This window comes from Salvia hispanica, chromosome 3 (assembly GCF_029641045.1).
Source record: "Salvia hispanica isolate PSC_SH4W2 chromosome 3, Shi_PSC_v1, whole genome shotgun sequence".
Classification (NCBI taxonomy): Eukaryota; Viridiplantae; Streptophyta; class Magnoliopsida; order Lamiales; family Lamiaceae; genus Salvia; species Salvia hispanica.
Window position 1 is genome coordinate 10202961 of NC_142694.1, and position 12990 is coordinate 10215950.

The following is a 12990-nucleotide window of genomic DNA, read 5'->3' on the forward strand; positions in this document are numbered from 1 at the left end:
TTTAAAATATTTTGGAATGTAAAAAGAACAGTTTGATATGGAAGTTGTTAATATTCAATTTAGCTAGTTACCTTTTTCGACTTTACAGTTTGTCAATACACATTTGCACAAGCATTTGCACAAACATTGCACTTTCCGTGCATTTGCAAAACCTAAACTAAATCATGATAATTAAACCATCCATTACCATCGATTGGGTCGGACTGGGTTTCTTAATACAAATTCGAAACCACTCCACCCCAGTACCACCGGTGAAGTTGGTCGAACGAACTGGGCTGAGTTGCATATAAAATTTACATTTTTTACAAAAAATATGTATTTTTTAATTTCCCTCCGTCCTAACTAGATTGAGTCGTATTCATTTTTGGGATGTCCCAATTAAGTTGAGTCGTATTCACATAAGTATTCACTATTTATCCCATTTAGCCCCATTCACGTGCACATCATGTAAATCATACATCACCGAAAGATTCATGTAACATCATATAATTAACAGAAATGTTTAATAGCAGTAAACTCCATATCAAAATTTTTGATTCCATATCATCTGCACACATTTATATTTATAAATACTTCCCGGTTTTACCATTTATTAGTCATTTCCTAATCATTAGCATCTTAGGCACGTACTAGAACATTAGAACACATATTGCCATTTAATAGCTAATTATAACCATAATTTATTGGGTATCCCATTTTAAGAGTCGCGGTTGGAATATTCCATAAATGGTATTAGGCCCCACATTCAACTAACTTTTTTCCACCCACATTTTATTATAAAATTAATATAAAAAGTATGACCCACATTCCACTATCTTTTTTCACCAACTTTTATTTACATTTCTTAAAACTCGTACCGAACTCAACCGGGATTCCTAAAGTGAGACGGAGGGAGTATAATTTCTAAGCTTAAATGTTATTCTATATTCATTAAATCATTTACACAAATATACATGCTAATTCAAACAATTAATGTTCGGTCCTTTATCAAGTCATATTTTTATTATCAAGTCATAACCATATTTATTCGAATGTAAATTTTGCATTAAAATAAAAACTATCCATATGAGAACTTAAAATTATTCAAGTTAGACAAACGCTACTTAACTCGCATCAAATATTGATATCAACCAAGATTTCTTACCCATTAAATACATAACATTTAATCCTACATTATATTCATTCTCACTTTCTCACCCATCTCACTCACTTCAATTTGTATTCCCAATCATGTTTAACTACATCATTACTCATTAGGCATGAAAAAGTAAACATGAAAATTTCATGAAAGACCATCTCCATTTATTTAATTTTTTATCCATATAGGTTCTACAAAGTAAATATTACTATAGCTTGAAAGTAATAATCAAAACATACTCAGTAACCTCATAATCATAATTTTTTTTCAAGAATTAACTCTCACACATATACATACCAAGAATTGATTTTTGAATGCCTCTTCATTTCCTTCCATATAGAGTTTAAATCATGTTAAAATGTAAAGATCAGAATTGGGTTACCTAATATGTTTACAAATTTAATAATTTCTGATTTCTAGGAAGAGCATAACTAATATCCTTTCAAATTGAAAGTAATCAAATTGAGCGATTATAATGATATGATGATGTATCCCATTTGCAGATGTGTGATGTCACGCTTCTCTAAATTAAAAATAAGTAAAAATCTGTGCAATAAATCTACAAATTTTTAAAAGTGCAACAAGACAAGACCAATTCTATTCTAATAAAGATATAGTAGTATCTTTTAACTTAACTTGGAAGCCTGCAATTTTATCTAAGTATACAACATAGAAACTACCAAAATGAAAAGAATTTACATAAGACCTCACACAAGAGATTCATCATGATTCATATCACAATAATGGGGGGACGCCAAAGAATGCTATATGCAGTAGTAGTGCTACAACGAAGATCGGTATAAGCTTGGAAGGCGCATAATCTGCCGAGTTGCTATTGTCAACTTGCCCAGCATTGAAGAACTCCGTTTTACCTGTACTGGTGGTTGTAGAGACGTTCACAGATGACGAACCTGCAGAACACAGAGTTTGTATTAATGAGTGAGTCGAAGCAGTTTTTGAGATTGCTGGCATTGTGTTAAGTTGAGAACGGGAAGGAGAAGGATATCGAGCTGAGCAAGGAAAGCTTACAGTCGTAGTTTGCCCATCCAATCCTTTGACCAGCTATATCATACACAACAATCTTATCTTTCAGAACAAGATCTGCAGGGAGAGGTGCCATATATCTCAATCAACAGCGAATAAAGAAAGTCGAACATGGAGTCTGGAACAACACATAGATGCCATATATCTTAAGCCTCATTCAGTACTAAAATTGACCATCCCAACACATTGGACAGAGATTTCATATATATGTGGAATACAGAAATCAGATGAGCCCAGAAGATATGAGGTAAGCATTTTATTAATAACTTTAAAACTTGCTGTAACTGTTTGGTGTATATGATTATAAATATGCATGGATAGAATAGGTAAGCTGAAATATTCGTACCGCCTAAAATGGTAATTCCTTGACCCTGAATTTTCTGAATGCCGATGCACCACACTGCAGCACCACCCTATGCAAGCAAAACATTGCATATTTACCAAACATCAAGAAAGCAAAGGGAAGGATAGAGAGCTGTAATACAGAGTATAGTGAATAGCATATATTTAGATTCCAATCAAGGATATCCATAGCTGAATATGAATAACTACTTTCTCCATAATGTAGTCGAGTATAACATATGTCAGCTTCAGTTTTAGATTCTAAGATCAGTGTCGCTAAATGCCTAACTCTATGACAAATCAAATCAGTATGTTTCCGGATGTAGTCAGGTGGAGGGCTAATGCTACAGTTTTTCTGAGAGATTCCAAATGCTACCAAATGTTGACTTACAATAGAATTCTGCTGCAAAAGATAGTCTTGAGGCCTGAGAATCATTGATGCACCACCAGCAAAGTTCAGAGTAACTTGTGGGAATATTTCTGAGACACTGGAGACAAAAAATAAAGAACAATTTAAGAGGAATGGCCAGAAAGATGCGCAAACAAGAATAATTAGTCTCAGATATAAAACCTCGAGGTAGTTAGATAGCACTGATTTCCCTTTGCAAGCAGAGGGCGAACCGATCCTGAGACGGTTTCTGTGATCTGCATGGCCAATAAATACTCCACATATCAGATATCGGAGTACAATGAAATTCAGTATAAGCCTTTGCTTTGAATAACACTGTTCACTCTATTTGAAAATTACAATACAAGTTTTCTAAATTATAATTATAACACCACCATTGAACCATTCACAATCAAAACACTCACATATTGGATAGCAACAAAACAATGTTGTTTCATCAGTATAACGACTCTGTTATAAGGGAGGATGCAATATTAATCTTAAGAGATGGTTATGTGCAAGGCTTGAGAGTAATGCTTTAATTGCAGATAATGGTAAAGATTCCATTGGTTGCACCATTTAACCAAAAATTGAATATACCCTCTTTTGAAACTTACTGCAGTAACAAATGGATCGTAAGCCTCTTCCGCAAGGTATGCCAAAGTTGTGCCTGAATCAATTATTGTTCCACGGTTGCTTGAAGTCGCAAAAACAGATGAATCAATGCTCAGTGTCCGGCCATTTACAGCTATACTTTGTAAATTTACATTGTAATGTGGCCTGGAAAGATGGATGGAGCAAATATTTCAAATTGAGTGCTGGTGACATATCCAACAAGTTGAATTAGTTAAGTTCATAATATTCAGAATCTGAAGTATAGACAACACTTGCAACATGAAAAACAAATTCCAATGAGAAGGCCTAATCCTTAAACTACAGCAATTTCAGAAAACATTCATGATATCCTAAGTCAACATTCAGCACTTCACAGTAGATAACTTTCCAAAACATATGAAGTAATTAATTCTGATTGAGGACGCTAGAATAGCAACAAACACACATTAACTTAAGACATGAGTTTTAAGTCATGAGTTGTTGAATTGTGGTTTTAGCTGTAGCAGACTGTTTATTTACCTATTAAGGCTAGTTTCAGAATTTCAAATATTTAAGGAAAAGACAGAGACAAATGTATCAAGTAGTTCCTATGACTACTAATCAAGGAGTCCCTTCTATCAAGGAGTACATTTCTGAGACTACGCTTTAGTAAAATCAACCAAAAAATAAACAAGGCTTTACATGGGAGAACTTAAATTCACCATAGATTAACAAAAAATGTGGAAGGCAAATAATTGAAGATTTTCTGGCAGGAAAATACATACTGTGATGGAACAAGTGGAGTGAAAACCATATTTGGCTCCACTATTTGACCAAGAACCAATATGCCACCACCACCACTCTCTCCTCTCAAACAATGAGAAAACGAATATGGGGTGATTCCCTGCGATGAAAGCTGTGAAATCACAGATAATCCCTGCTGTCCAAAACCAAATATACCATCAACTGCCCTATCTGGTTTGGTAAGGTCCCCAGTTTGTGATGTGCTACAACTGTGAAGGAATGTACCCAAGAAAATCAATTGATAAAAACAAGCACAAATGATAATTGAACTAGTAAGAACAAGAACTAACCCGAAAACAACAGGTGCTGAATTATTGGAAGCCAATGTACTCCCAACTACAGAGTCGAAATACATCGAGTCATACACATAGTAGCCAGATGTCCCACTGCCATCACCATACTGGAAGGTATACCCACACTGGTTCTGGCCCGAACAACCAGAATCAGAAGACTGAGCCCCCAGAGCACACCTCTGGTCAGAACATGAGATCGGTGAAGCCGTGGATGAGCTGGGAGGATCAAAAAACTCGAGCTCTATCTGTCGAGAAAAACAATGCATTTCAATAAACCATCAGTTTAAAAAACTTAAATTTCGAAGCAACGGAATTTGCAGAAAATGTTTGACATACTTGAAGTCCACTGGATGAGGGACAGCCTTTACAGGGATTGCAACTAACCCATAGCACATCACTTCCAGTATCTATCTGTACATAGAATTCTTTTGCCGGAGTTCCCAATTTTACTCTTGTATAATATAGCCTGAGGAACAACCCAACAAGATATAATCAATGAACAGCCGAGCTTACAAAATGGAGCATTAAATTCACACTAAAAATTGAAGAAATTTGTGCAGCATTCCGTCTGAAATTGAAGAATATATTCTCTACGAAAATTAATTGCACAACACAACACAACACATCACATTCAATCACGTTGGAATCAATTCAAATGCACTTTTGTAACAATGAAGCAAAGGTTTTTTGACTTCGACAGTTAATTCCAAGAAAGGAACAAAGATTTCACAACAGAATCAGCTTTATATCACCATTCTTCATCCAATCAGAAACAGGCATTCTGATATCCAGCTCATTTATCCGTTTATTTCCATAAAGGGGAAATTCTTCGTAAAACACCGCACATTCACCTTTCCAATCCAAATCGCCCAATCACAACAATCCAACGATAAAATTAATCACAAAATTCAAAATCTCACCCAACAAGATAAGGATCATAGGTGCCTTCAACCGAGAAATCGACGACGCCTGAAGGCGGCTGCTGCTGCTGCTGCTGCAACAACCTACCGTGCCTGACTCGGTCGCGGTGCCTGAGTTGACTCACCCCAACTCCCTCGTGACTCGCCCTCTCCAAGCTCAGCACCATTCCCTTCCCCTCCCCATCCACCGACGCCGCGAAAAGTAGCACCGCCGCCGCCGCCACGATTGCCTGAGCCACCAGAATTGTCGCCGGCGGCATTCTGCTATCCACACACCACCCCCTTTTCCCCTGCTTTTTTCTCTCTCAATTTTTCACCTTTCCTTATGCTGTAAGCAACAATACGGAGATTATCGATATTTATACACGAATTTGTATAAATACGTGAGAGTATAATCAGTGATTATGCATTGTGCATAAATCTCTGTGGGCGCATGAATTTTGAGAGAAAGAATGAGAGAGAAAAGGAGAGAGAGAGAGAGAGGGAAGAACAGATAACTGCAGCTTTATAATTACGTAAGATGTGGATTGTTCGCTGCGGTTGATTGTACGTTGAATGGAAGAGGTTGTACGCTTACTTACTTTAAGGTTATTTCTTTGTAATTTAGTATAATCATAGTAAATCAATTGTTTAAGCAATCTACACACTGATTTTCAAAATTGATAAGCAAAAATAGAATTTAAAGATTGTGAATTTTCAATTGTAGGCTATTGAAATACTTTGCCAATGGCTAGTAGAGGAAAACATTTGTTAATTAAGTTGTGTTTTAGAATTAAATGATACTTTCTTCGTTCATAATTAGTACTAATTGTGTTTTTTTAGTTTGTTTAGTTAACAAAAAATTGTCAATAAATACTTAATTTGATAGATCGAGTTAAAATTACATAGTATCAATATTTAATCAACAAAAATTAATCTATTTTTAATTTGGGCCATTTTCTTAATTTGGTAGTTTTAGAAAATAGAGTGATTTTGATAGAGTTTAAATGATAGTATTAGTACTTAATATAAAGAAAACCATGTGTTTTGTTTAGCATTTACTCATATACAAGACTTATTATCGATTAACTACAATATAAAATTAAGATTCAAATAGATCGATGTAAAAATCGTCATGATTTTATACCTACAAAATCGCCAACTTTGACGATTGTATTGACACAATTAATAATTAATTTATTAAGATGATTGATACTCCTACAATGTTGACTCACCCTAAAATAAATAAATAAATTCAAAAACAAAAATAAATGCAATTGGTCCACCTATTATAAAACTGCATGAAACTGCAGCCATATTTGTCTTAAAATTCTCTACCACGACGCAACTATATTCTAGAATTGTTTCTAATTCTTATCCGATTAATTTGCCAAATAATACATTATGGACAATTATTCATCACGATTAATTTATCATATTGGGTAAGCATATTTAGTTTAACTGCCCCTCTCAACTACTGTAACATAATTTGAGCTTAATGAGCCACGGCTGCCCTTATAATCAATAAATTATCATACTATTAATAATAAAAAAAAGAGCGATGCTATTTACCATAATAACTATTATACTCATTTATTAAGATCACCTTATCATCACTATAATGGACTACAAAAAAGAAATACGACTGAACTATAATGAAACGGGTTGAATATTAATTATACCACGTAAACGCATACTAAAGCTTTGATTAATTAAGATGAAATTATTTAAAAACAAGTAAGATATTTATAAAATTATTAAGATAGTGGCAATGATTGGTTGAAAAGAATGTGTTGTTTGATGAAGGATGCAGGTTACTACCTAAAACCATTAATTAGTGACAGTTTACTTAACAAGGAAAATTAAGTTATTTAATATTGATTAATTCTATATACATAATCAATGAAAAAGCTAATAATGGACCAACCAATATGTATATTATTTCTTAAACTATGTGGGGTCATCCCCTAATTCTGTATAAAGATGGCTCATTCATCAGAAAAATAAATTTAAAATTAAATGTACATGATCCACAACTTTCTTGAGATGCTAAAGCTAAGAAATTGCCCAAGAACCTTCTTCAAAATATTATTTTATGGAGTAATATGTTTTGAGTCACACCACCTTTATTTTATTTTTATTTTTTTGCATGCTTTACCCAAAAACATGGTGCCTCAATAATTCAATTCTTTCACTTTGCCCCTAAGAAATGGACTCAAAAGCAAAGTGGGGTTCGCCTTTTTTAGGTGGATTAGGGATCTAATTAATCTATATATATTAATGACGAAGAACTTTAAAAATATATAAAAAAATAAGTAATACTTTTGATGGATTCAATTAGTATTGATACAGTGAAACCAATATACCCAATAAAAAAATAAACTTATGTTTATGTACAAAGAAAGAAATAAACATAAATTACTGGCACCACTGTGGAGTGTGAACCATTATTATTTATTAAGCATGCAATAAATATAATCCAATCAGTCTTCAGTTTATTTTATTTATCATTGTATGGTCTTATATAAGTTTCACCGTCTAAATAGATTTGATATGTCACATGCAATGCAATTACGACGTTTTAAATCTTTTTTTAATTAATCGCATGTCTCAGAATAAATAAATCATTTTTCTCCTAATTAAATCTTTTTTTTTTTTTAATGTTGAAAGTGAGAGTGAGTGTATATTAATTGTTCCAAGGGCTTTTAAGTGTACAAATTTACTAAAGCTAATTAATAATTTTATGGGAACTGTAACTACTTATTGCGATTTATGAAATTCTTAGTATTTATATTACTTTATGATCGTTATTATTTTTGTTCGTAGGATTAATTAAATGTCGCAAAAGTCAATAACTTTGAGTTCAATCTCTTTGAAACGTGGATAGATGAGAGAATTTTGGTCTTTCCTATGACCAAGATCTTTGCTTAAATTAGATGCATCATTTGGCAACTTTTTGTATGATATACTTTCGAATGTCAATCGAGTTTTGAAAATCCATCAAATTTGTTAATATCGAGTAAATTTGAAGTGCTTCCACCATCAAAGGGAATATATATATTTAAATAAATACTAATAATATTTAAGTTCATAATTGAATATCACATTTTGATTCAACAAGAGTTTAAATATGAAATAAAGTAGTGGAAAATGTTAATAGAATGTGTTCTAGTAGTATATGTGTGCAATGAGTTAGTTAAATGTATTATCCATTTATCGAAATTTGTAAAATTGAAATGAGGCATTTAATGATAGATGGACAAAAATAAAAATATGAGAACAAACATAATCTCCTAATAATCCATGTAGTTAACCTACCATTTCAAACTCGTATTGCTGCAAAAAAATTGAGATTGTTAAACGTCCGCATTTAAATAAATTTTCTATTATATTCCTCAAATTTCCACCCAAATCTAAAAGGTTATTTTCTGTCAATTAATATTAATATGTTTTTTTTATGATATTGATATATCGAGTTTGGTAGAATAACTCGACAAAGAAAGTGGAGCACGTATTCTTGTCCAGTGCAGACAACTTATTTGTTTTTGTCAGTTTACTGGTTTCTATCTAACAATTTGTCCATTACCAAAAAGAATTCAGCCAGAAAACCACTTTCAAATCATAAAATAAATAAAACCCCCAATTTTTATTTGAAAAATATAGTAGTACTATAAATAAATAAAGTCAGGAACCGAGTTAATGGGCCCTCTTTTTAGGCCCAATTAAAACAAAATAGTAATTCACATTACAAGATTGTTAAAATGCACACGCCTCACAACAAAACCATATCACGGCCATGTAGAAAACGCACTGTGAGTAATATATCGTGCAACGCAAGGAGGATAACCGAGGCAACGTTAACCAGCCATGTCGGACCGGTTAGACCAAACCGGACTGTGCAACCGGCCACCACAGTACAAATTAGGCTATAGAAAATCCCCGTCTCGAACCGGCCCATGGTCAGAGCATCGCAACCGAGCCAAGCAACGGCTAACCACACGAACGTCAACACATGCTCCAAAGATTCCAATCTGAACAATAATTGGAATGCGAAAACCACAAACGTTGTAGCTATGAATTTAAAAACCTTCCACTTCTTCGATGCCTCCTGACCGCCCGGTCCAGTTTGGTCCGACCCCGTCGGACCGGAACCGGAAGAAAAACCGTCATGGATTAATGCTGATGCGCCCGAAGTGAAAAATGCGGCAACAAGCACAAAGGGGGCGAAAAACGCGTCGTTTTGGACGTGGAGCGAGAACGTGACGGACCGTATGATGAAGTCGACGAGGAGGCCGGTTTCGGTGGTCGTGACAAGGGAGATTATAATGGTGACGGCGAGGGCGTATGATAAGACGAGGGTCAGAGGTATCGGTCGTAGGAAGATGGATAAGTAGAGAAGGAAGGAAAATCCGAGGACCGAGAGTCGGAGATGGTCGAAGAGGGATGCATTGTTGGCGCCGTGGCGATGGACTAAGGCGTAGGTGGATGAATGGCAAACGCGGACGGCTAGGATTCGCTTGAGGGAGAAGATGATGAGTGGTGAGATATTGGTGGAGCTTTGAAGCTCTAGAGATTGGAATCCAAGTTTGAGAGAAGTGATGGTGATGAGAGACCAGCATGAGAAGTAGAGTAAAGCAGAGATTTCCATGACTCTTTTTTCTTTCAAGGATTCAAGAAATTTTATTTATGGAAGTTGGAATTGTGGTGGGGGAGCTGAATTTGGAGCTTAGGTGTTTTTTTTCCTTGCAATATAGTAATGGATATTGATGAGATTATGAGATCTGGCCCACGTGGCGGTGTATTATTGGTAGACAATCAAACTTTGTAAGTTTTATATGCAAGTTGTAATAGTTGACCTTTGACTGTTGACTTATTTTTCCACTTCATATTCGTTAAGATTTACATAATTAAATTAAATTAAATATAATAAAATGACTCATGAATTAGAATATTGCAAATGAGCCTAGTAGCGATTTGAGAATTGGATTTAATTCCTTCGTCTCTGATTTATTGCAAATAGGGTCAAACAAAAGCCATATGAAAGTGCATAAAATCAAATGCAATAATGCATACGACCTTTGCAATCAGAATTCCATGTGGTCAAAACCATCTGGAAATAGATATTGAGTTAGACAGCTTGTAAAAGGATTATTGGCAGGCAGCTACTCTTCCAAAACAACGATCTCGTTCCGTCTTGTTTGCGCGATGAAGTGTCCTCAAATTTGAACATCGAATCAAAACATTTGTTTCTTACTTCTCTTCCAGCAGCATGGATGTGCAACGTAAAAGCGACGACACCTCCTCCTCTGTTGCTGCTCCAGTACCTGACCACCGTATTCTACCAGATTTGTCGAGTAAGAATGCATATCTGCAGATATCAGAGTTGAGGTGTAAGTAAGAAGCCACAAAAAATTGATCTGGGCTAATCACGAAGGTGGAGTAGAATAGAGTATGAAAGAAACTGATATACCCTGCAAGAAGATTTACTATTTTAAGCTCCTTCCTGAAGTAATAATGATCACCAAAGGAATAAACGATCTGCCTCTGCAGAGCATCTTGCTTCTCTGCAGGCGCGGGTTTCCTCATGTACTTAAGGAGTAGTTTCCTTATGAGCTTACGTGACAATAACCATTGATCCGTTAAGGACACCTGCACAAGAGACGTGATCCTCAAAAAACGTTGACATGATTCATTTTGGGAATAGTAATAATGCTTCACATATAAGTTCCTGTATATTTGAGATAGATTATTTTAAAATTCACATTTAAGTTTGCTCCTCAATTGTTTAAAAGGCGATCGTCTTCTATGTTCTAAGCGAGTGCGCAGTAGGAAGGGAAATGTTGCTCGGTCCATTGGTAGTTACAGGAATGAAAATAAAAAAGCATGTTATAAATCACATTACCGAAGTAAATTGAAAAACAAAGATCAGGTGCAGTTCTTCATAAAAATGACAGATTCAATAGTCGGACATTATGTTGATCGTATGAGGTTTTATGATCCTATAACCAAGCCTATATGAAGTAGAGATAGATAGAAAATCTAGTGTAGCCTGTAATCAGTTCAAAAAACTGAAAGCAGTCGAGGAAATTTCAATAATCTCCATTTAGCAGCAAGACAAGAGCAAAAGATAAGTTTGACCGGTAAACCTGCTAGCATATCATTACTATTCAGAGAAAGATGCAATACCTCGTACAGACGAACATCACTTGAATGTGCAAATGCTTTCAAGAAGGGTGAGGTCCACGAGTCAACCATAGCCTGTCAGGTAGTGAAAAAAATTAAAAGCTAACAATTATGTCAGGAAAATGCGCCATAAGCACAAGTTCTCGCATAAATCAAGAACGTATCCATGAAAGCAACTGAGGCATCTGCTTGCTCCATCTCTACACCCAAAAGATGGTAACCTCATAAAAGAAGATGATCTGATAATTGAGATTTGATATACACAAATCTCACCCGCGAGATTTCCCGAAAAGATAGACATATTAAAGACGCCTTAGCACTGTCTATTTCAGCAGTATCTGACGTCAACACGTTCGTATCATTAGTTTTCGAGGTTAGGGACAGCTTAGCCATATTTGATGAGGACAAATTTGCTTCGTCTTCTTTGGAGGTCACGGGAAGTGTAAGCTTAGAACCATTCGTAAAGTAGACTTCAAGGGAAGGAAACTTGAGTGCTGACGCTGCAGGAACTATAACCTTATTCGCTTTTGATACCTGCACCCAAGTCTCAAAATCTACAATCAAAACTCAACCTTATATGCACTCAAAAATCATATAATCAAAATTCTAACTTAGCTTTAAAGTTGTATAACTTACCTTCCCACGATGTTTCTCAAATTCATTTATGTCAGTAAATATACTCCTATTCATCTCATCTTTACTGCCCTAATTCACACATGACCTTCTACATTAGCATCAGTCAAGCAAATTCCCATACCTCAAATTGAAATTCAAGGTAAATGCAATAAATTGAGCAGAGCAACATCGACAATTACTCACATTCGAGCTCGTGATTGCTTAACAGCCGCCTCATGCGCCAACTGCGATCAAATTACGCAATCAATTATACGAAAATGTCAATCGGAACAGATTCAAATGAGACCTATGACCATACAGGGATAAAATTCGAAAATTCCGTGGCGATTTGATTTGTATGATCTATCCAAATTAGTTCCGAAACCATTAAAATGCAATAAATTTTGAGCCGACCTTATAGACGTCGTCCTGGAATCGTAGGGAAGTCCATCGGCAAGGGTTGCAGGGAGGGATAACGGAGGAAAACTTCCCCTCTCTGAAAAGCAAGCTTCCGCCATTAGCATTTCGTAATGCTGCTGAGAGAATTTTCCTCGATCTCAGCATATTCTTCTTCGTTTGGAAAAACCCCTGCTGAATCTCTGTGTTTGCAGAATCGCAATCTAATTTGATCAAAACGATTTGGGCTTAGAATCTCGGATGCGTTTTCATTTTCAAACAAAAGCCCAAGCC

General features: G+C 35.3%; 2 protein-coding genes across 3 annotated transcripts; both read right to left on the reverse strand.

Moving 5' to 3' along the window:
• Positions 1-1673: 1673 nt before the first annotated feature.
• Positions 1674-5997, reverse strand: LOC125199427 (Eukaryotic aspartyl protease family protein). Its single transcript, XM_089068937.1, has 10 exons — positions 5524-5997; positions 4940-5069; positions 4601-4848; positions 4292-4519; positions 3530-3692; positions 3096-3169; positions 2916-3012; positions 2529-2595; positions 2168-2239; positions 1674-2049 (listed from the first exon to the last, which is right to left on the reverse strand). Exons 1-10 carry the CDS (start codon positions 5781-5783, stop codon positions 1874-1876), a joined length of 1515 nt encoding a protein of 504 aa, XP_088925063.1. The 5' UTR covers positions 5784-5997; the 3' UTR covers positions 1674-1873.
• Positions 5998-10475: 4478 nt separating this feature from the next.
• LOC125212225 (ATPase complex subunit) lies at positions 10476-12960 on the reverse strand. 2 transcript variants are annotated; one of them, XM_048112326.2, is made up of 7 exons: positions 12715-12960; positions 12505-12545; positions 12322-12385; positions 11959-12219; positions 11689-11760; positions 10973-11151; positions 10476-10870 (listed from the first exon to the last, which is right to left on the reverse strand). In XM_048112326.2, the coding sequence occupies exons 1-7, from the start codon at positions 12862-12864 to the stop codon at positions 10753-10755; spliced, it is 885 nt and encodes a 294-aa protein (XP_047968283.1). In that variant the 5' UTR covers positions 12865-12960; the 3' UTR covers positions 10476-10752. The 2 variants fall into 2 exon arrangements, with proteins under 2 accessions (XP_047968283.1, XP_088923612.1); XM_089067486.1 differs by having other exon boundaries at positions 12322-12390; positions 12715-12813.
• Positions 12961-12990: the final 30 nt, after the last annotated feature.